This window comes from Sciurus carolinensis, chromosome 3 (assembly GCF_902686445.1).
Source record: "Sciurus carolinensis chromosome 3, mSciCar1.2, whole genome shotgun sequence".
NCBI classification, from domain to species: domain Eukaryota; kingdom Metazoa; phylum Chordata; class Mammalia; order Rodentia; family Sciuridae; genus Sciurus; species Sciurus carolinensis.
The window spans coordinates 37,762,292-37,785,682 of record NC_062215.1 but is presented as its reverse complement, the minus strand read 5'-3'; the positions used below and the strand labels follow the sequence as shown (position 1 = coordinate 37,785,682).

The 23,391-nt window shown below is 40.2% G+C and overlaps 2 protein-coding genes, 1 long non-coding RNA gene and 1 other non-coding gene across 8 annotated transcripts in view; 3 read left to right on the top strand and 1 right to left on the bottom strand.

The window, feature by feature from the left end:
- The first annotated feature begins 6,094 nt into the window (after positions 1 to 6,094).
- On the top strand, positions 6,095 to 9,237 carry LOC124978864 (uncharacterized). Its single transcript, XR_007107566.1, has 3 exons — positions 6,095 to 6,480; positions 7,238 to 7,366; positions 8,809 to 9,237. It is a non-coding gene; the product is annotated as an uncharacterized LOC124978864 (long non-coding RNA).
- On the top strand, positions 8,609 to 8,705 carry LOC124981539 (Z30 small nucleolar RNA). Its single transcript, XR_007108049.1, has one exon. It is a non-coding gene; the product is annotated as a Z30 small nucleolar RNA (small nucleolar RNA).
- Positions 9,238 to 9,992: 755 nt separating the features above from the next.
- On the bottom strand, positions 9,993 to 13,241 carry Pex12 (peroxisomal biogenesis factor 12). Of its 3 annotated transcripts, none has more exons than XM_047542758.1 (4): positions 13,226 to 13,241; positions 12,524 to 12,705; positions 11,692 to 12,245; positions 9,993 to 10,787 (listed from the first exon to the last, which is right to left on the bottom strand). In XM_047542758.1, the coding sequence occupies exons 2-4, from the start codon at positions 12,647 to 12,649 to the stop codon at positions 10,388 to 10,390; spliced, it is 1,080 nt and encodes a 359-aa protein (XP_047398714.1). In that variant the 5' UTR covers positions 12,650 to 12,705; positions 13,226 to 13,241; the 3' UTR covers positions 9,993 to 10,387. The 3 variants fall into 3 exon arrangements, with proteins under 3 accessions (XP_047398714.1, XP_047398712.1, XP_047398713.1); XM_047542756.1 differs by lacking the exon at positions 13,226 to 13,241 and adding an exon at positions 13,154 to 13,199; XM_047542757.1 differs by lacking the exon at positions 13,226 to 13,241 and adding an exon at positions 13,124 to 13,142.
- Positions 13,242 to 13,411: 170 nt separating this feature from the next.
- The window catches only part of Ap2b1 (adaptor related protein complex 2 subunit beta 1), a 111,930-nt gene continuing 101,950 nt past the window's right edge, over positions 13,412 to 23,391 (top strand). Inside the window, exons 1-2 of one of the 3 annotated variants that reach the window (XM_047542753.1) lie at positions 13,412 to 13,581; positions 19,923 to 20,145. The gene's annotated coding sequence lies outside the window, so the exon portion shown is untranslated. Of the gene's footprint in view, positions 13,582 to 19,922; positions 20,146 to 20,310; positions 20,363 to 23,391 lie in introns of those variants that run through there. The other 2 variants (XM_047542755.1, XM_047542754.1) reach the window with 2 other exon arrangements.

Below are 23,391 nucleotides of genomic sequence, written 5' to 3'. Positions count from 1 at the left end.
CATTAGATTTCCAAGTTATTTTTATATACTTTTGTTCAGTGGCCCCTAAGAAAAACCCAGGCCTTGGCGGCCTTGATTGCCCTTAACATCAATAGGCTGGGTAATTCCTTGGCCGTGGTGGCCAAGTCCTCTGTCCCATTTATGACCTTGTTTTAACATTAGATTTTGAGTCTCTTGACTATAATGGCCTTCTGTAGTGAGTACTAAATCCATTTGTATGAGAATATCTCTGCCCCATAAATTAACAGGTAAGTGGTCTAAGACATAAGGTTGAAATGTTCCCTGTTGGCCCTCTTCATTTTTCCAAGTTAATACAGCACTACTCCTTTGTGGGCTAGTAGCTACACCCAATCCCCTTAAAGTTTGTTCCGCTACTTGTAGAGGCCATTCTTTTGGCCAATCTTTTAGGGTAATAATGCTAGTATCAGTTCCTGTATCTAGGAGTCCCGAAAACTCTTTATTTTTAATCATTAGTTTGAGCATAGGCCTATTTTTTAAATCCATCGTAAGATAAGCAAAATCAACCCCAGAAGATCCCAAACCTGCAGTTCCCCTAGTTGCTGTGGTTGATGGAAAATTTTTATGAAGGCTGGGAATAATCAAGAGCTGAGCTATGCGGTCCCCAGGTGATATGGACATAATTCCTTGAGGAGAATGAGCAAAAACTTTAATTTCTCCTGTAAAATCAGAATCAATAACTCCAGGGATAACTATGAGTCCCCTGAGTGCACTAGAGCTCCTAACTAATAAAATTCCAACAGTATCAGGAGGTAAAGGACCTTTTAGGTCTGTAGGGATAGGTTGGACTCCCATTTCTGGAGTTAGTATTGCTCTGGCGGTGGCACAGAGGTCCAATCCTGCGCTCCCTGTTGTGACTCTCCTTGGCTTGTCAATGGTTGGTGAGTCCTGTGTACTTGTTGAACCACCCCATACACTTTGAGGGGCCCCGGGGAGATGGGCCCCAACTCCCATTTTTTGTCTGTCCATGAGGGGGCAGAGGAGCTCCATCTATATCTATCATAGATCTACATTCAGATGCCCAATGATTACCTTTTCTACATCTAGGACAACGTTGAGGCTTAGGTCTTCTAGGGGGTCGATTAGGGTCCCTTAATTGTGGACAGTCCTTTTTGAAATGTCCAGGTTGTTTACAATAAAAACAAGTTCCTGGAGGCCCTCCTCTTTTTATAGGACCTTGTATCCTTGTGCAATGGCTGCTGCCATAACTTCTCCTTGAATCACAGTCTCATTGATATCTCTACACACTTTGATATATGTACTTAGGTCCTTATTTTTCCAGGGACGAATGGTGTCCTTACACCATTTATTAGCCTGTTCATAAGCTAACTGTTTTACTAAGAGCATAGCTTGATCCACATCCCCAAAGATGCAGCCTGATGTTTGCATCAGCCTCGCTACAAAATCAGCGTATGGCTCGTTTGATCCCTGAATAACTTTTGACAGTTGATCTTGCAAGTCCCCACTCCCTTGTATACTTTTCCATGCTTTTACAGCGGCTGCAGAAACCTGCATGTACACTGCAGGATTATAGCCAATTTGAGTCTGTTGTCCTGTGCTGTGAATACTCCCATTCCCATAAGCATCTCTAAATTCCACTGAGGATTTCCTACTGCAGCATTGCAGCGTGCAGTATCGTTGGAATGATCCTGCCACGCTGTTTTCCAGACCAGATATTGTCCACCTGACAACGTGGCTCGTGCCACGTTATCCCAATCATCAGGAGTAAGATTCACTCCCCCTATGGATTCTACAAGTGATAAAGTAAAGGCTGCTTGGGGGCCATAGGTCATGACAGCCTCTTTTAATTGTTTTACTAATTTAAAATCTAAGAATTGATGGAATCTCTTATTTTGATCTTCAAACACCTGAAAGGCTATTGTGCCTTATTGTAGGAAGTCCCATCCTAATGATTCAGAACAGCTACAACAACATTTTTGTTTCCCCACGTAGTCACCATTATACGGTGGGGGAGTGGACGGTGTAAGTCCTTGAGCTTTATTTTTGACTGTCACCTGTAATCTGGGTGAGCCTTTAATAGCAAGATTTTTAGCCCTACACACTAATTCCATTTCCTCTTCAGAGTTATCCTCACAACTGGTTTCATTTTCCCTGTCTGCCTCTGATCTTATTGACGCCCTTTCTGATGCTTTAGACCTTTCCTCTTTTATTTCCTCCAAAACCTCTTCCCCTTGTTTTATGGCCTCTCTGCATTTGGGCTTAGGAGTATCTAAACACCCTCTAACTAACATCCATATGGCTATGGTTCCCAGAGGTAATGGTTGTACTCTCTCTGTCGCTCTCAAATCCTCCCCTAGATGCTCCCATTGAGGGATATTCAGTAATCCCTCGTCTAAAAGCCATGGCGCAATATCTTCCACTGTGCATAAAAAGTTCCGAGCTGTTTTAGTTTCAAGAGGGGTTCCATTTGCTCGGAGCAAATCTTTTAAGGGAGCTTCCATACGCACTCGTGACATTTCCATACCCATCTTCTACCACCAAACTATCTAGAAAGTAATTTACTGTATCTATTAATGCAAAAGCGAAAGCACAAACAAACACTTACAAACTATCCGCGAACCTTAATCTGGCCAGAATTTACCTTGATTTTACCTGATTAGTTTCTTCTCGGTGTACTTGTTTCCCGGATTTCGGCACCACTTATCATCGCCCACCGCCCTCGGGGACAATGACAACGCGTACACTTCTTTTTCACAGGAACAAAAAGACCAAAGACCTTTATTAGAGGAAGTGTCTGGGTTATATAGCAAGCATAAGCCAATCAGAGTCAGTCTGAGATATCAGCCTATCAAGGATCAGTCACTAGGCAGTTAGCAAGCATAAGCCAATCAGAGTCAATCTGAGATATCAGCCTATCAAGGGTCAGTCACTAGGCAGTTACAAAGATCGCCTCACACACAGCAGCCAATCAGTTACTTCCTGAAACTTGTTTAAGAGTGCAGACGTGTCTGGCAAGCTGCCAGGCGCCATCTGAGAAATCAGGCCAGGGTGCCGCTCTGGGGCCCTCAGAACCCGCCCCTGACAGTAGAACACTTGCCTAGAACGTGTGCAGCACTGGGTTCGATCCTCAGCACCACATATAAATAAATAAAATGAAGGTATTGTGTCCACCTACAACTAAAAAACATTTTTAAGAAAGAATCAATTAATGAGTGATTACTACCTTCCAAACATGGTGCTGTGCTCTGGGACTGCACACCAAAATAAAAAGTGCTATTTAGTGACTGCCTCATTTGGACCAAATATGAAAATTTAATTCTCCCATATTATCCTCATAACAATTTACAAGACATTATTTCCATTATCTTACAAATGACAAAATAGTTTAGCAAGATAAATAAAGCTCAACGTTACTCATCTAGTAAGTAACAGAACTGGGATTTGAACACTAATCTATCTAAATCCAAAGCCCATCTATTATCATTCTGCCCCATAGCCTTACTGATAGCTGGAGGTATAAGACACACCTCCTATTCACAATCTAAAGAGGGAAAATATGTATTAAACAACTCATAATAGTAAATAACATCAACTGAGAACTCTATGTACTAGGCATTATATGTATTCATCTTATGACACCTCTGTGAAGCGGACGTTGTTATCACCCTCTTATTCTTTTTATAGATAAGAAAACTGAAGTACCTAGTTTAAGTTACTTGTCCATATAATCCCATGTGCATGACCAATGCATTCTAGAGTCACTCTAGAACTAGCAATGTATAAACAGTGTACACTGGGTATCCTGAGAAGTGACAATAACTATGACAATAAATGTGAGAATCAGAAAAGATCTCCCAAATGACATGTGTGAACTGGAACCTGTAAGGAAGGAAGCACTAGGCTGAGAAACAAATATAGAGGAAAAAAGTACAAGGGAGGTTCTGAATGTCCTCTTTTCTTTCTTTCTTTCTTCCTTCCTTCCTCTCTTCCTTTCTCTCTCTCTCTTCTTCCTTTCCCCCACCCCAGCGTTGGCGATTGAACACAAGGCCTAATGCATGCTAGGCAAGTGCTCTCCCACTGAGCTACATCCAGCCCCTATTTTGTTTTGTTTTTAAGACAGGGTCCCACTGTGTTGCCTAGGCTGGCCTCAAACTCCTGATTCTGGCACCTGAGCCTCCTGAGTGTCTGGGATCTCAGACACACACCACCACTGCACCCAGCTTCCCTTTTATTTCTTAATATCCTTTTGCCCATCACTGTCTGACACTCATCACAATCCACATCTGTCTTTTCTTTGCCACCTCTCCATTTCAACTGCTAGTCTCATTGAGGCTCTTCTTACTTTCACCTTGAGATGTCTTCCCCTGCTTTCACTCTTTGCTCCCCTCACCTTTTTTTTTAAATTAAAATCTTTTTTATTTTTACAGACTGCATTTTGATTCATTGTACATAAATGGGGTACAACTTTTCATTTCTGTGGTTGTACACAATGTAGATTCACACCATTCATGTTATCATACATATACATAGGGTAATACTGTCTATTTCATTCTACTCTCTTTTTGTCCCTCTCTCCCCATTTTCCTCTACCCCATCCAAAGTTTCTTTGCTCCCCTTTAATCTAAACCCAGTTGTAAACTGAGTTTCCTTAAGTACAATTCTGATCACCCAACTCCTTGGCCTCTGAAATCTTCAATTCTCCTACTTTTTCCACAATAGTATGAACTACACAACCAACCAGCTAATATCCTTAGCAAAGTCTTAGCTGTGTTTTCTTCTACCATTTTTCTTTAATACTAACACTGGTCCTTAAATTTGGTGTGACTCAGAATCACCCCTGGAGTTCTTTTTAAAAATATGCATGATTGGACAGAACCCCAGAATATGATTGGACAACTCTGGGTTGGGTGCCATACATTTTTTTTTTTTTTTCTGTTTTCTTTTTACTTTGGAGGATATCTGTATGACTGATAGGTGTTTCTAACTCATAGAATTTTATTTATTTATTTTTTGGGTGCCTGGAATTGAACCCAGTGTTTTTTTTTTTGTTTGTTTTGTTTTGTTTTTTAACCACTGAGTCACATCTTCAGTCATTTTTATTTTGAGACAAGATCTCACTAAGTTGCTTAGGGTCTCACGTAATTGCTGAGACTGGCTTTGAACTTGTGATCCTCCTGCCTCAGCCTCCCAGGTTGCTGGGATTACAGGCATGTGCCACCACACCCGGTTTAACTTATAGAATTTTGAGAAATTCGGAGTTTAAATTGTTCTTTCTCCCAGAATCTCCTAACTCTCAAATCTTGTCCATCCTTTAAGACCCAGAAGAAATGCCACCTCTCCCAGGCAAGTCTTTTCCGCTTGCCTTCCTACGACTTTTGTATTTAGCTGCACTTTTGAGGAAGGTGGGTACTGGGGATTGAACCCAGGGGCACTTAACCACTGAGCCACATCCCCAGCCCTATTTTGTATTTATTTAGAGACGGGGTCTCACTGAGCTGCTTAGTGCCCCGGTTTGCTGAGGCTGGCTTTGAACTCACAATCCTCCTGCCTCAGCCACCTGAGCTGCTGGGATTACAGGCCTGCGCCACCGCGACCAGTTATAGCTGCACTTCTCTTGCGGCACCTTTTTCCTTTTCTTTTAGAAGTGCCCAAAAGCCCGGCCATCCAATGAGTTCTGCCTGGACAGAGAGGGGCACCTTCATCTTTTGGGTCACTGCAATTCCTAGTCTCAGGCGGGAACCTGAGGCAAGCACAATAATTACTGGAGTGTGGGATCAATATCTAAATCAATGGTTTTTCCTGCAAGCCTAAGGCACACATACACTAACAACCTCGCAGGAGGCTCTTTCCCCATTGTGAAACGCCAAGGTCAGGCAAAAATTATTCTGCCTAACAGTGGCCCCGATATCCGATTGCAGGGAATTGTATGCTGGGTAAAAATTGCTGGGAGAACAGCGGCTACGTAGAAAGGGGACAGAAAAGGCACTTCCGCCACCCTGCCTGCCTCGGCCTCCGATTGGCTGCTCTTCATGCTAGCCCCGCCTTATGATCGCTCACGTGACCTGTAGTAGTCTCTGGATTGGTTGTCTGACCAGGGGCCAGGGACTGTGGGATGCCGGCCCAGAAGCGAGGCGGAGAGAAGAGGACGCGGGAAGCAGCCATGGTAGAGGATGGAGAGTTTGGGGCTTGGTTGCCATCATTCTCCTCAGGCGGGGATGTGCCTGCTGAGACTTTAGGCCGTAGGGGGTTTAGGTTCGGAAGGCGGGTTGGGGATTCCTGCCTGGGCGTTTGGTTCAAGCCTTACTTCTGTTAACCCCCAAGGACAGCTTCAGTTTTCTTCAAGTTGGCGGGGCTTGGACCTTAACTTTGTTTTATTTGAGAATCTACTGCGTGTAAACCTGGTTGCCCTGCGGAGTGCAGAGCGCCGCGAGCTAGAGGGTGTGGGGAACTAGGGCTTGGAGATGCTTGAGGTGTGGTCCTTACCCACATCTCATGTTGGAGGTAAGCCCTCTTTATAAATTGTGCTACTGCTTTTTTAATCCAGAAGTTTAGGCTGTGAATTAAACGCTCATTTACTGAACTCCAAGTACCATTTACGGAAAACAGGCCTGATTCTTTAGGAATTCATGATAGGACTGGTGGGAGACATGGCAGAAAATGTGAACAGGTGAATAATTAGCAGGTGATGCGTGCTGTGGTGGAAGAAAGCGCTGTGGGAGTCGGAGGAAGGGATGACGAAGGAAATAGAAAAGGTGACATTTGAGTAATCCTAAAATTGAAAGTAGGGGTTCTCCCCATTGGAAGGAATAGGGGAAGGCACCCAGTGTAGCAGAGTATATACAGAGGCAGAGAAGTTAGGAAAATGTACCTGCTGTGTATGACTGGAGCAAAACTTGAATTCCATGTTAGGATGTCTATCTGGATCTTAAAACACAAAGTGAGATAGGTTCCACAAAATAGGTACTCACATGCATCTATAATTCAGAAGAAGGACAGATACTTGCTTTTGGACAGATGGCTTTATGCAGAAGGTGTCATTTTAGAGGATCACAAAATGGAGAGGTGGGATTTAAATATGGAAAGGATTTCTACTAAGGGAAATAAATTTCTGGATGGAAAGTACAAAGTCAAATAGCAGATTTAAGGATTTAAGAACAATATGGGTTGGGTAGACTGTAAAGTACAAGTTAGGGTTATGGTATTAAAAATAAATCTGGGTCTGTTTTGTTTTGGTTTTGGTGCTGGGGATTGAACTCAGGGCTTCATGCATGGGTCAGCTTTGAAACATCGTGAATGCCAGCATAGCAGTTTGGATTTTATTTCCTGGACCATGGAGAGCAACTGAATGCTTGTGAGTAATGGAATACTCACATCTCCATATTTTAAGGTTAGTGAGTGTGTGTGTGTGTTGGATGGGAGAAAAACTGGAGTCAGTCTGGTCTAGTAGAAGGAACAAAATCAGGCCGTCATGGACTGGGGTTGTAGCTCCGTGTTAGAGCGCTTGCCTAGCACGTGTGAAGTACTGGGTTCAATCCTCAGCACCACATAAAATAAATTGATTAATTAAAGTAATCGTGCCCATCTACATTTAAAAATATTTTTTAAAAAATCAGGAAGGCATTGTTTGAGAGCTTGGGATTCCTCACAGATTTCATAATTTTAGGTAGATTTATGTAAATTAAGCTCAGTCCCCCCTACCCCATTTATAACACACTTGTTTCACTTGTAAGGGACAAACAGCTAAAGAGTGAAGCATAGTCCCTGTTTAACAGGCTCCGAGTTAGATCCTGTCTCCTTATAGAGCTTAGTTGCTGAATGTCGAACATAGATCAGAAGCTCTCAGTTTTTAACTATGGAGTATCAGTCTATTGACATTTTATAGACAGAGGAAGTAACTATATGGTCACTCCAGAATTGTAATTTAGATACTGACAATATGATGTTAAATATGTGGAGAAAGCAACTTTGTGATGCTGGTACTTTTCCATTTCAGCAATAGTATACAACCAGAAAGTATCACTTGGAATATTAGAAGATTCTTGTATAAAAATTTTGTGACTATATTTTTGTGTGTTTTAGAGACAGGGTCTTGACTGGTCTCTAATTCCTGGCCTCAAGTGATTGGAATTCCTGCCTTAGCCTCTCAGGTAGCTGGGACCACAGGCATGTGTCACCATGCCCATCATTGTGATTTTTACCTTTCCTGGTAGCAGAATTATAAATTGAATTTTATATTAAATGAACTAGACTTTATAATTTAGCAGAAAGTCTTTTCTAAAGCTTCTGCTTTAGAACTTGGCTATAAATTCTTAACAAACATCCCTGAGATTTTATCATGCATGAAGTTGGGGCTCTTTTAAATAAAAAGTGTTTCTGAATGGTAAATGCTTCTCTACTTTCCTCTGCTTCAAAATAAAAAAGCGCCCTCAAAAACAAAAATTGGTCAAGTTTGTATTTTTGTATAACAGAGTTACTGAAAAACATAGTAAAGAGAAAATATTTGAAAACCCATGATTGAAAAATATCTAAAAGGAAGCTTCTATGTTTTTCATAAGTAAGCCTAAATTTTCTTGGATGTGAAGAGGGCATTCAGCTGTTTTTAGGTAATTCAAGGAGGTTAAATGCAATGATGCAATGATGAGTGAAGTATAGTCTGACCTGGTATTGCCATTGCTTCAGTGTTGGCTTTGACCAGGGTATGATCCCTTAATCTTCTCTCTGAGCTGATTCTGGTTGTGGTTCTAGTCTGTTGGGATATTAGTTTTATCATTAAGTTTGTTTCTTTGATAACCGTTTGAATTACTGATATTTTCTTATTTTTCTTCTTAGGTTGAGGTGGAAAATCTGGATTTGAAATCTTCATGAAGGACTGCATCATTTCAATCCTGAATTTGAATCAGTTCCCTTATTGACTGTATGAAAAATGTTTTAATTAGCTATTGTATTTGTTTTGGTAAAACCTTTAAGGTTTTACAAAATTTTTTAAAAATCCATTATACTCTTTTTGTGGTATATAATAATTTTAACATTTTGAAATCCATAGGATAGCTATTCCATTTTAAAATTTAGCAGTATTATTTTTATGCTATCAGAGAATGTACTTTGAGTTGCTAAAATGAGGAAAGGATTAGTAAAACACCTATCTAAGCAAAGGCACTTAAATTACTTTTATCCATCCTCTTCTATTAATGATTTTTTTTTTAAAACCCATGTTTTCACCAGCCTGCTAATCCAATGGCATAAATTTTCACATACAGGCTTAAGTGTTTCTATAGCATTTCTGAGTCAATGTATTTCACATAAGTCTGTAGGAACAGATGATATTTGTTCTAATTTTTGGATTAACAAAACAGAAAAAAAGCAAAATGTTAATAATCAATACCAAAATACTCAAAAAGCCAAATATGGTCTGAATGAAAATTTATTTTATTTTATAAACATGTTGAATAATCTTTTTTAAGTTTTCACATAATCATGACAGCATGGAATAGTTTTTTGTCAGAAACATTTATTCTTAAAATTTACTTGAATGTTTCATAGAAACTTTAGTAATAACCAGAAAAATTCATACCAGTTGAACAAACTATTAATAGCAAGAGCTTATTAAAAGATGTTTTCATTACAGTTAGGTAACGATTTTACATTATCTCTTCATGGCTTGTTAGCTTTGCTTTCACATTGAAATTTTCAAACTATATAAATGCCTGTTTTCCTTCAACCAGTTTCCCAAGAAAGATATTTATGGCTCATAAAGGAAATTTCAAACGCTGATACACTATAGCAAATTAACAGATGGGTCACAGAATATGGAAGGAATTGTTTTGCTCAAGTTGTTTTGCTCTATAAAGAGCATTTGTGAACTGGTTAAAACTCTACCTCACAGGGAGATAAATGCCTTTTCCAAAGAATTCCTACTTCTCCCTCACCACCCATTTTATGAGGCCTAATCTGGGGTTTTCATGAGTGATTCTCTACCTCTTATTCTTTAAGAAAGAGAAAAGTTTCTGTACTAATTTTTGTCCATCTCTATGTTGGGCCTGATATCTCCTATAATTAATTTATTTATTTATTAATTTTTTTTTTTGGCGGTGCTGGGGATTGAACCCAGGGTCTATGTGCTTGGGAGGCAAGCACTCTATCAACTGAGCTACATCTTCAGCCCATTCCCTATAATCTTGATTTTCCTACTTCAGCTGGCTTGGTCAACTGTAAGAAGGGGTCTAGAGAGCAGGCTAAAAGGTTAAGATCAAGTAGGTATGTTTTTTAAAGAAATCCATTTGGTTATTTAAAATTAATACAGTTAATGAACTGGGGAAGAGAAGTATCAGTGCTCTATGTACCATGCTGAAAAACAACCCTGTGGCCTTATAGTGCAATACTTAGGTTATGAGATAAGATGCCAATCCCTTTAGTTCTCAGGAGAGTATAATTTAATTAGATGTTGTACTTCTGTTGGATAACCTGTGATGGGACAAGCTTGGTGACTCCTCACATAATTAAACACACAGCGATAACAGAACACATAACCAGAGGTGGCAAGAACTGTATCGTTCACCCGGGTTTTACGGCACAAAGGGCACACAGTCTTCATTTTGGGTAACAGGGGAGAGTCAGAGTTGTAGTCTAGGTGTACAGGTGGTGGTGGAGTGGGCAGGGCAGTCAGTGATTTGATGGTTTCTTGATTTTCAGATGAGTACCACCAATCAAGGAACTGCAGGAAGAATACACCAACAGAAAGGCCAGTAGAGAGGGATAAGGCAACACCCCCCACAGCTTTCCTCAGAGCTGACTTTATCTTCTCACTAACACTGTTGGGAAAAGAGAACAAGGAAAGAGAAAAACTGTTTATCTGGATATAATCATAGGATGACAAAAATATAAATGCAGTTCCACACTTTTTATCAGAATTACTGGTTTGGGAATGGACTGGTTGCTAGATCTGCATTCTGTCTCCTTTCAGATCTATTCTGAATGATTCCCTCTTTCTGACTCACAGTATGGACTGAACTTTTTTCAATAACAAAAGGTTAAAGTTTTGGGTTTTAAGAAAAATTAGAGAATTTGATTATGTAGACTTTCTTGTGGAAGATAGTGCATCTAGAAAAAAATATTTCAGGCTGGAGTGGTCATGCAGTGGTAGAGCGCTTGCCTAGCACATGTGAGGCACTGGGTTAAATCCTCTGTACCACACAAAAATAAATAAAATAAAGGTATTGTGTTCGTCTATAACAACAACAAAAAAATTTTAAAAGGAAAAAAAATTCACTTACAGAAATAACTCAGCAGTATTTAGGAATACACACACAGGAACTTGTAGGAGAACCCAAGCACTAGCTAGAAGTACAAAATAGTTTAGACTTGTATTGCTGTTATAAATCTCAACTCCACCATCTTCTACTTGTGCAGCCCTCACCAAGGCACTTAGGGTTTGGTTTCCTCAGCTGTTCAATGGAGCAACAGCATTTACTTCATTGGGTTGTGATCAGGCTTGAAAGCGTACATAAAGCAAGCACCTAGCCTGGCACAGCAAGTATGACTACAATGTACCTAATATGATGAGAAGGTTACCAAGGTGGCAGTCCTTGTTTTATGGACACAATAACTTTTTTATGACTTTATAAAACAAAAGTAGACTGAGGGAGGTAAATTTCATAAAATTGGGGTAAGATTTTAGATTTGTTAAAAGATGTTTTGGAAATGTTAAGCCCTTACCTCCTGGCTGGTTGCTGCATGGTGCTGAGTTCAGCTGGTCCATGCTCCAGAGCTCTTATATCCTGAATTGTCAGCCGACCTAGCCGAACTCCAGCCAGTTTCAGCAGGGGTGAATGGTGCTGAGCTTTTCCTAGGATGTATCGAAGTTGTTGTACAAGAAACCAGCCTTCCCAGGCCATGTTAACAAATGGATAGGCTGCCAAAAAGGCTCTGTAAAATCGTTTCCAGTGGGAAGAAGGAGGATGAATGGAATATTCATCCTCTTCTCTCAGGCTAGAGACCAGCTTCTCTAGCTTCACTTTCAGATAGGGAAGAAGAACCAGGAACACAATTGATTTCCAAAGCTGTTTCTTGGGGAGGCCAGCACTGGCCAGTCTCTGCAACCTGGGAGAGTCCCCCATTATAACCCGCTTTAAGCCATAAAAGTTCTCAGAAAATGAGGCACTGGTTTTAGACAAATAATGCTGCTGGAGCAGAAAATCTAGCAGAGTAAAGATTTCATCAAACCACCTCCAAAGGAAGCCACATTGGGCAGGATTTGATTCTGCAAGAACCTGAAGCGAAAGAAATCAAATAAAATTCTATTACACAGCTACTATACTTGTATTTACATTTCTTCCTCCCCTTTATATTCTATTTGGTTTAAACAAGTTACTTCTTTGGGGGTCTAACAACATCCCTCAAGTGCTAGGTATTGAGTACAGGACTTCTTACTGATGGACTAATTTAAGCCATGAGATATGAATTATAAACAAATTGCTTATTTCAAAACCTAGACTGTCAAAACTGGCTTTTTACCCAATCGTCCCTGAAACCTTTCAGAATACCTTACCTTGACCACATGCTGCAGAGCAGGTCTCACTGCTGTCATTAAACTGTCCTGTGCTACCACCTCAAAGATGGATGGCTGGTCATCCGCCACAGAAGCAGTTGTGATGTGCGCTCCGTGCTCAGCCATAGTATCCTGTGTATACTGGGTTTCACTCTTCCCACAAACTCTCTAGTAAGCATGAACTTTTAAAGAAAAATTTTATCAAATGGGTGCTACGCCTCAAAGGTAATCTTTCTGCATGACACCCGAAACTCCAAACTTGTTTTATGGGGAAATTCAACTAGAGGGAAAAGATCTCCTCTGCAGGGGAAGAGTGGAGGGATCTCAAAGTGAGGTTAAAAAGGAAGTTAACTTCCGCACGCTGTTAAGTGATATGTAGGTAGGGGGTGACTTGTCAAATGCTGCACCCCACAGGGCAGAGCGAGACTGGGGGACAGATATGGGCCAAGGAGCGCTGGCCTCTCGACCTGCTGTCCTGGAGCTGCAAACCAGCGCCCCTCAAACGTGAGGGCTGAAAAGCCAGCTGGCTCTGAGGGATCACAAGTGCCACAGCGAGGGCTCGGGACGCAAGGACGGCTCAAGCTCTTGGCTATAAAGTACCCCTGTCGGCGCTCGTCCTTGCTCACTGACCCCAGGCGAGGCGCAAAGTGCCCACGACGCCACGTTTGAAAGGACGTCTCGGCTTTATGACAGAAGCCGTACCCGGAAATAGAAGCCGCAAGGACCTCGGGGACGGCAGGCGGAAGAAGCGCTCCAGCCCTAAACGCAGCAGCACTGAAACCGGAACAAGGGAACTCTATGACCTACACTGGCACTTCCGCTTCCGCCCCGCTCATATTTAGGAGGTGACGTGCAGCGTGTTTTGGCTGATGGATTTTGCGCCTTTTGTTTTTTCCTTCCTTAGAAGGCTCTGCCGCGGTGCAAAGCCACCCCTCTGACCCTCTCTGCGGAGGTCTTTCTGACAGTGTGGCGCTGGGAGCTGGAGTTCGGGCCCGCAGCCGAGGCCTGTTTTCCCTGGGGCGAGCGAGCCCGGAGGGTAGGGAGAAAGGGGACCGGAGGTGAGAGGACACTTTCCTTACACATGTGGCGGGCTGGTGCTTAATTTATCTTCAGCCGCCGTCCGGAAAGGATTTGAAGCGACGTCGCAAGGCTAGAAGCCCTAGTTTTATTGCCGCCAATTATGAAGAAGGATTACTGGAATGAGAAAGGCACTGCTTGTTGGTCAGAACTTGAGACGATTACTTTTCATCCAAGCTGGTATCTTAACTATCTCCTAGGCATTACATTCAGTTAAAATTCTAGGCATTTTTTATATTCCATGAAAATGGTTTCCTGCCTTCGTACCCAGTCGGAAGTGTCAAATTAGGCATGTATGAATACAGTCTTAAAGCAGAGGGATCCTGATGAATTCTAGGATGAACTGAGGCGTCTTTGACACAGGAGGTGCTCGGAGCTTTTCACTTTGTATAACAAAACTAATGTAAAATGTGTACGCTTTGCCCCCTTTGAGTCGCTGATTCAGAACTTAGGTCTGAGTTCAACTACTCTGTCATAATCCCTTCCCCATCAGGGTTAAATAGCTAGTAATGAAAAGGTGTTACTGCTCTAGAGGTAGACCATTGGTTTGCATAGTGAGAACCCTCAGAAAACAAGGTTTGGGTTTAGTTTTATTTCAGTCTTGAAAGTTACCCTTAATTATGGTTCTAAAATATAGTTTTTACTGAAATAATTGAGAAAGTCTAGTTGATGTGAGGTTTTTTTAAGGACTAGAGATAACGTATCTACATAAAGCATCTTGTACATAATAGGTACTATGTAAGTTTTTTCTTTTTTCTTTCAATAATTTTTAAAAATATTTTTAGTTGTATATGGGTTTATTTATTTTTATGTGGTGCTGAGTATTGAACCCAGTACCTCCTCACACGTGCTAGGCAAGTGCTCTACTACTGAGCCACAACCCCAGCACAGTTTTTCTTAAGTGAACATCAAAAATACAAAGTTGACCGCGCGCCTGTAATCCCCGTGGTTCAGAAGGTTGAGACAGGAGAATTGTAAGTTCAAAGCCAGCCTCAGCAAAGGTGAGGCACTAAGCAACCCATTGAGACCCTGTCTCTAAATAAAATACAAAATAGGGTTGGGAATGTGGCTCAGTGGTCGAATGCCCTGAGTTCAATCCCTGGTTAGACACCCTCCCACCCCACCTCCCGCCAAAAAAGAAGAAAACCAAAGTTGAAAAATAACATTAAGTAAAACAAATGGAAAATTAACATTGTATCAACTAGAGTTCTTTGGTTGCAAGCAATAGAAACAAACAAACCAATTTAAAATAAAAAATTTCTAGTATGTGGAGTAGATACAAAACAAGCCAGCTCACAAAGGAACTGCACAATCCTACTGGATTTTTCTGGCAGGAATTAACAAAGTCTCATCCAAGCAACATTATTGCAATAAATGAACTTCAGTTTCTGTATATTTGTCACAATTCAAATTCTAATGGTTCGGGTTCTCCTTCCACTATTTCATTCTTAGCCAGAGGAGACAGAAGACATCTTGAAGAGTCGTCCCATGAGGTTACTCCAAAAGTAAAATGAAGTTATTACATGAGAAAAAGGAAAAGCTATTTAAAAAGAAAGTCAGTTCTTAACAGTCAACAAGTAAATACCTCATTAAAAAATCCCACCCTCAAATGTATAGTACAATGGAAGAGGTGATTATATATCTTGCACACAGTACTACATCATGTATAGTACAATAAGAAGTGACTGTACTTCATATTAAAAGGCATTAAGAGAAGTCACATAGGTCAACAGTACCAGCTGGGAGAAATAAAGGCAGTTCAAACTAGCTTAAACAGAAGCCAAGTATATTGATCCATGCAAACACATAATGGGAAGATCGGTGTTTCTAACTTCATGTTTAATCTCAGCTTCTCTGCCAGTTGCATTTTAAAGTAGCAAGATAACCTGGAACTTCCTGTACTCCCATGGCATAACAGATGTCTACTGAAAGTTTTGTGGATTAGGTGGACCTCAAAAGATGAGTACATTTGGGGCAAGTCAGAGTAGTGGTAAAGGCCTTTGCAGGTTAAGGGAGAAGTGAAGAGTGTATATAAGGGGGAAATGGTTTCATTTGTTTAACTGCAGGGCAACAGCAATAGTGGAGGTATGTTGAAAAGTAGATTTAGGTGAATTAAAGAAGGTCTTAATTGCTGTTTTTCGAATTTGCATTTAATCAAGAAATACTGAGGAGTTGTATTTTTGGGGGGAGTTGAGGATTACTGGGGATTGAACCCAGAGGTGTTTCACCATCAAACCACATCCCCAACCCTTTTATTTTTTATTTTGGAAAAGGGTCTCACAAGTTACTTAAGGCATCAATAATTTGCTAAGGCTGACCTCGAACTTGAGATCCTCCTGCTCCTGAGTCGCTGGGATCACAGGCATACCACCATGCCTGGTAAAAAATGCTGAGTACTTACTATGTTCCAGGCATTATCCTAGGTAACGGAGTGAAAAGGAGTAATAAAAATAGACATGGTACTTGCCTCCATGAAATTTACAATCTAGTAGGAGAAAGAGAATATACAATTTACAAATTGAATAAGAGTGCCAGGATTAGGGTAGCAGTGAATGTTGAGAGAGGAGAACATTTTAGATTGGGTACTCCAAATGCCTTTCTGAAACTACTAAACAGACAAATTATGAGAAGCTAGTCATGTGAGAAGTTGGGAAAAAGACTATTAGACATTAAGAGCAATGTTTGTTAAGGGCCTAAGATGGGAATGTGCATAGTATGTTTGAGGGCTAATATAGCTAGCAGAAGGTGAAATGAGTGACTGAAAGGCACAAAATAATGTTAGAAAGGTGGACACAGCTAAACCACATAGGGATTCACAGGCCATGGGACGGATCCTGAATTTTAGTCTTAAGTTCAAAAGGAATGCATTAAAGGGTTTACACACCAGAGGCATGATCAGGTTTACATTTAAAAAAAAAAAGGAATTAAACTTTTTATTATTTTTTAATGTTGTGCTGAGCATCGAACCCAGTGCCTCCCATGTGCTAGGCAAGCCCTGTACTACTCAGCCACCACCCCAACCCATATTTACATTTTAAAAAGATGATCTGATGGTTATATGGGTATATTTGCTTTATATATCAAGCTTTACTTTTATAATGTGTGTACTTTTTGAACATATGTTAGTTTTTTGTTGTTGTTGTTTGTTTTTTCTAAAAGTTAAAAACCTGGTTGCTATCTGGAGAATGGTCAGGAAAATTAGGAGCTTTTTGTAATCCCAGCAAGGGCAATGGTGGCTTGGACCAATGAGGTAGAATAGAGGGGACTGGGTGGATTTGAGATATATTTCAAAGATAGAATTGATAACTTGGAGATGAATTAGATGTAGCAGTTGCGAGAGGGAGAGAGAAAAATCAGGAATGACACCTAGGTTCTGGCTTGAGCAATTTAGTGCAATTTACTGAAGTATCATAATCACAGCAAATGTTTACATGGTCCATATTATGTGTCAGGCATAGTTATAAGAACTTTATAACAATTAATTTCATTGTTCAATATTATGATCAGATATTTATATTTTCCTTAGTTTATAGATGAGAAAACCAAAGAACACAGATGGGGAAAATGGGGCAAGAATAGGTTTTGAGCATGCTAGGTAATGAGGAGCCTTTGGAAGTTTTTTAAAGATATGAATCAATTTATTTTTTTGGTGACATCTTTATGATGTACCTGGAACCAGAATTTTCTAATGTTCTTTATCCCTATATGATATGCTTAATTTTAATGGACCATTAATATATAATTATCTATCAGTGGTTACTGATTTGGTGATGAAGTTTGGGGAGTAGATCAAGGCTAGAGAGCAATCTTAGAGTCATATGCATGTTGCTAAACAGTGTAGAGAAAAGGTATTGAGTATAGAATTAAACTTAAAAAATAAAAAAATCCCTGTCACCTCTCTCTCTCAAATGCCTCCCTGTATCTCTTTTCAGTCACCCTTGAAACTCCTGTTTCTTTTTCCTTACCTCCAATTCTTCCTCAGACATCTGCAGCATGGCTTTGGCCTTCATATTTTTACTTGATGTGCTCAGCAGTGACACCAGACAACTCTTGCTAAATTCTGCAGACACTATTCAGCCTTCCCTTTTCCTCCTAGCAACTGGTTTTGTTGATCACTTATTTATACAGTTATTTATTCAACATGTATTGGGTTTTGGGGGGATATGTGTGGTAGGCCTTGGAGATATGAATGAATAGATTAGTTTCTACTTTCATGGAACTCCAAAAACATCCTAAAGCATCATAGCTTCCTGCTTTCCCCCTCTATCTCTGATGATTCCCTCCTTGTCAGTCTTTTTGCATTCCTGATTTTCTCTGTTTCTATCACAAACTCGCTCTCTCTCCACATTTTTCATGAGTAATCTTGAACACTCCCACAGATTATATTATCATATGTAGGCTGATGGTTCACAAATATAGCTCAATTACAAATCATTCCTTGTGTTCACACACATATAGTCAGCTACCCTTTGGACATCACTCAAATCTAACATATATAAAAGTAATTCATCATCTCTTAACCTATCCCCAAACTTGTGCCATTTGTTCTATTTTTCTTAGTTCTAATGTCAGACTTCTGGGTTCAAACCTTAAATTTCCTGTATCTGTTAAATAGGAAAGGAAATAATACCTACATCATTATCAGATTGTGAGGATTAAACATATAATAAATGTAAGTTACTTAGCAGAGTGACATACAATAAATGTCCAATAAATATTAACTTGATTATAATTAGCTTAAGCCACCCTCATCCTGTGGCTGGATCACTTCAATAGCTTCTTAAGCAGTCTCCCATAAGATTGTGAACCCTTTATGATAGGAATCGTGTTTTATTTATAGTTGGGTCTCTAGAACAATTCCTGACAAATAATAGCCCTCAATAAATATTTGTTGAATGAATGGTGAAGTAAGAGGAGCCAGAAAAAAGATGGCTAGAAGTACCTGGGAGGCCTGCTGGGTGTGGTTGTTCACTCCTGTAATCCCAGTGACTTGGGAGACTGAGGCAGGAAGATTAAAGTTTAAGGCCAATCTTGGCAACTCAGAAGACCCTGTCTCAAAAAATAGAAAGTACTGGGGATGTAGCTGTGGTAGAGCACTCCTGGGTTCAATCCCCAGTACCAAAAAAAAAAAAAAAAAAAAAAAAAAAAAAAAAAAATGTTGTACCTGGGATGTATAGACACAAAAGTTTGAAAAAGAGTAGGAGGATCTGAAAAGGTTTTGGATTGATGCTATGTTGGTTTATTTTGAAAGTAATTTAAAATTGCTGAAGTTGGCCTTGAACTTCCCATTCTCTTGCCTTAGCCTCCTCAGTTGCTGGGATTACAGGTAATAATTCAAAAACTTCAGTCACAGAAATAAATACATGTTCACTGTGGAACACTTGAAAAGTACAGGAAAATATTACGAAGAAAATTAAAACTCCACCCAGGAATTCACCACTTTTAACATTGTGGGTGATCTTTCTAGCCTTTATTTATAAATAAGAAGCTATACACCACCCTCACACAACTCACTCTTTCAATCTCTGTGTATATACACACACATATAAAAAATTAAGTTTTATCATGAATTTTCTCATCATAAAATATTCTACATTATGCAGCTGATATACCATAAATGTTTACATTCTCTCGGTCTTTTTACATCTGTTTCCAATTTCCCCTATTTTAATAGTAGGGAATACTTACACACGAATATGTCATGTGAAATTTTTACATCTTCCTACTTCCCTGAGAATGAAGTGTTTAAAATACTTTTTTGACTCAGTGGATGGGCAAAAATGTGAGTTAAAAAAAATTCATCCCTTGCTCTCCAGCCTCCCTTACGTCTTTAAATAAACCTCAGGGACAGCTGGTTTAATTTACCCCCATTAACCTTGTTCTCCAGTTTCAGATTCTGGAATCGAGGTTTTAGTTACTGAAACACCTTTGTGTCGGGTCATCTATACACACTAGGGCTTTATCAACTTTGTAACATTTAAGCTATGACAAGAATAAGATTGAGGAGATGTTGTTAATTCAGGGCAGGAATTCGAACTCAGAGCTGATGCTTTCTCAACCTCTTTTCGCACTACTTTCTTGAAATCTCACAACCCTAATGTATTCGAGGGCTGTGCCACCATTTTCCATTCCTGAGCCTTGGAGAGGTTTGTCCGTTTTTTATAAAAAGAAATAATATTTCGCCGTATCTGTGTTTTCTCTGTGTTTAAGTTTTTTAGAAAATTCCTGTGCGAGGAAACATCCAGAGAATGTTGGTTGGTTTGATACATTCCTTGAACTGCAAGGCCTTGCCCAGACCAAGCGAAATTTTCCCGTTTCCTAGGTTACAGAGTACCGCCTTTCTGGTTCTCCTGCGCACCCTGATGACGTTACGCGGCGATGTTCTTTGACGTCAAAGGTTCCGGCCCACCATCTTTGTCCCTGGCAAATAGGGTTTTGCGCAGTGGCTTAGACCTAGAGAAAGAATCGTGACGGGCAGGAAACCATTACAACACCACCCGGGCTGTGCTCGCCGGCTGCCGCCGCCACCCCCACCCTTACCTCCGGTGAGTTTAAGGCGGCTGGTTTTGGGGTGTGTCCCTGATTGGGGAGGGGAGAAAGGGAACCCCGGGCTGGGTCGGAGACGTAGGGAGAAAAGGAAATCCTAGGAGCGCGAGCGTTGAGGAAGCCGTCGGGTGTGACCGTTGTGAGGAAAGGGTTGGAGAAAGGGTCTCCACCGCGGTGGCTGTGGTGGATTGACGGAATGCTCGGGTGTGGCAGCAGGTAGCTGGGGGCTGTGGAGGGATGGTATGTTTCCAAGTTAGGGTCTGGAGGGACAAGGCCAGGGGTGTGGCAGGTAGAGGCTGGACGAGGCCGAGAGAACCATCCTTCTTCCCCACTCGGCGTTGTTTTCTGAGACTTGGACGCGTGCAGCAAGCAAAATGGAAACGGGATTCCCCCAACGGTTTGTCCATTGAAACCTCGCCTGTCTCACGTAACTTGAGGTTTAGAGACACCTCTCCCACTTGGTAATGCGTGAACATATCCCTAGGGTCTTGCTCACGTGGGGGAAAGAGGAATTCCAGACACTTGGAGGAAGGGAAACCTCCAGAATTGACCCGATATATGAGAGAGAGAAACCAATTTGAATACATAATAACCCGGGTTTTTCTTGTTTTTCTTTCTGGGTTTAGCAGGAACGGGCTGGTTTGAGAAGGGCTGTAGGTGTCACTACAAGTAATGAAACTGGAATTTGTTATTTCCATAGTCTTTGAATTCCAAGAATTTGTGCTAGTGGTTTTTGGGACTAGGTTTTTGTTGAAATAACTTGATTGCTTTTTTATGAAGTGGTCTGAATGTAGCAAGGATGCTTCATTAAACTTTTGACTTTTAGAAAGAAAAGTGTATTTTAAACTGCCAAACACTGTTGTAACCATTGTGGTTTAAAGGGAATGGTAAAGAAAACGCAGTGAGCCAAAGAAGGCAGAATGACTCAGAAAGGTGGTCGCAATGAGAAACAATTTACATTATTAATTGCCTTCCTTGTATAGTTTTATTGCTTAGCCTCAGGGTGCACTTACAAAGTAATAATAGAAAGCAGTAGATGAAGGAGAGGCAACTGTACAAGAAAACGTGTAACACATTCTGATGATGACTAAGCGTGGTGTTAAGGTGAGAACTGTTCGCAGGTATCTTAACAGTCGAAACTTCCAAGGAAATAGAATGTGTTCTGAAAACAGCTTCACAGAAAGTTCTGTGGTAAAATTGACATAAAGCTAACATTTTCACTGTAAATTAAAAGACTTGAGGAAATCTACAGTTTCATCCTTCAAAAGATCAATATTTTTAGAATATTAGGCACTGATTTGAACCAAGCTGAACAGGAATATTTAGACAGGACTCAGTCTCCTTCCTTCTTTCCTTCCTTCTTTCAGGCATAAGTTTTCCAGAATTTATTGATATTTTATCAACAATTGAATGTAAAACTTTTGAGTGTCTGTCTAATACTGTATTAATATTAGTCTATCATACTTAAATAGAAAACACAGGTGATTTTAGCTTTTAAATGTTTCATACTTTCTGATAAGCTAAATGATACCTGAAGATACTGTTGTCTTTGTGTTATTGTGGAATATTTGATTAAAAATGAACTTAACACCTCTTGCATTATAATAAAAGGTTGCTGCAATGACCCTTCGGCTTTATGATTTGCTTAACTTTGGCTAGTTTTTCCACTGTGAGCATTGGGTTGCAAAGCCTGACTATATGAGCAAAGAAAGGCCATCTAATGGTTTTAACAATTCTAACTTAACTGCAGTTTCCCAAAGAGCCATTTGACATTAAGACTTTTAAAATTTTTTCTGACCTTATTCTACCCAAACTATTAATCTTATTTTGCTGTTGAGTTTCTTTTTTGGGGGATTGGAGGGAGGGAGGAATGGAAAGAGAGAAGGAACTTTCACAACCTATATTTGACAGAAACTAGGCTATATTAAATCTAGATATATAATCCTGTGCAGGGAGGCCTTCTGTGAAATGCCGTGACATCACACTCTGGGCTAGGAAAAGTGAGAGTGATTATGTGCTTTGACTGTGGCAGCTTTGTTGTTTCACAATGTCCTTAGGCTATACTGTACTTAAGTTCTCAAAACAGCCAGTGACTTGTCAGGTCTGATCTGCTAAAAAGGTAGTGTGAGTTCAAATTCCATTATGGCTTTGCTTATTTCTGGGCTTCTCCTAAGGAATAATTTTGTTTTTCCCAGAAGGACTTGGATTTTTTTTTTTTTTTCTTGGCACTTCAACAAATACTTTGTTCTTCTTCAGCTCCATCTTATATACATCTTGTGACTTCAAATGCAGAAATTAGTTTTCACTATTCTGTATGTTGTCTATGCCCATGTCTGAAAAGTGATTGAGTGTATTTCCTTTAAAAAACAATGTATACGTAATTTTTTGACGTGAAATTCACATTATGTAAAATAAATCATTTAAAGATGAGCAGGTCAGTGACATTAAGAACGTTCACAGTGTTGTACAATGACCATCTCTTCTCACTTTTTTATTTTTTATTTTTTTTGGTACTGGGGAATTGAACCCAGGGGTACCTCTGAGCTATATTCCATGTCCTTTTTATATGTATGTATGTATATATGTATTTACTTTTGGTACTGGGGATTGAGCCCAGAGGCACTTTACCACTGAGCCATGTCCCTAGCCCTTTTTATTTTCTGTTTTGAGATAGTCTCTCTAAGTTGCTGAGGCTGGTCTCAAACTTGGCAATCTCCAGCTTCAGCCTCCCTAGTCACTGAGATTACAGGCATGTACCACTGTGTCTGGGTCTCACTTATATTTGTTTAGATTGTTTTTGTAGGGGGAATACCAGGGATTGAACTCAGGGGCACTTGACCACTGAGCCACATCCCCTATGTTTTTGTTTTGTTTTTTTTTCTATTTTATTTAGAGACAGAGTCTCTCTGAATTGCTTAGTGTGTCACTTTTGCTGAGGCTGGCTTTGAACTCCTCCTGACTCAGCCTCTGGAGCGGCTGGAATTACAGGCATGTGCCATCATGCCCAGATAGACTTTTCTTTTTCTTGTAGTTTTTTTTGCCTTAGGACAATGACTAACTTGGTACAGTATTTCTCTGCCAATATAGATAGGGAATATTTATTACAATTGTTTACAATGGTGCCAGTTTAGTAGAAGTGTTTTTATCTCTTCTTGTGGCTTTTTATTGTTGTTTTGCAGGGCTAGAGATTGAACCCAAGGTTTTGTGCCTGTTAAGTGCTCTACCACTGAGCTACTTCCCCTGCT

Excerpts from the sequence above, each read along its gene's own strand:
- Pex12 (XM_047542758.1), bottom strand. The coding sequence starts at position 12,649 with ATGGCTGAGCACGGAGCGCACATCACAACTGCTTCTGTGGCGGATGAC. Across the intron at positions 12,246-12,523 it reads CTCTGCAGCATGTGGTCAAG|GTTCTTGCAGAATCAAATCC; the intron begins GTAAGGTATTCT and ends CTTTCGCTTCAG. Across the intron at positions 10,788-11,691 it reads ATGCAGCAACCAGCCAGGAG|TGTTAGTGAGAAGATAAAGT; the intron begins GTAAGGGCTTAA and ends TTTTCCCAACAG.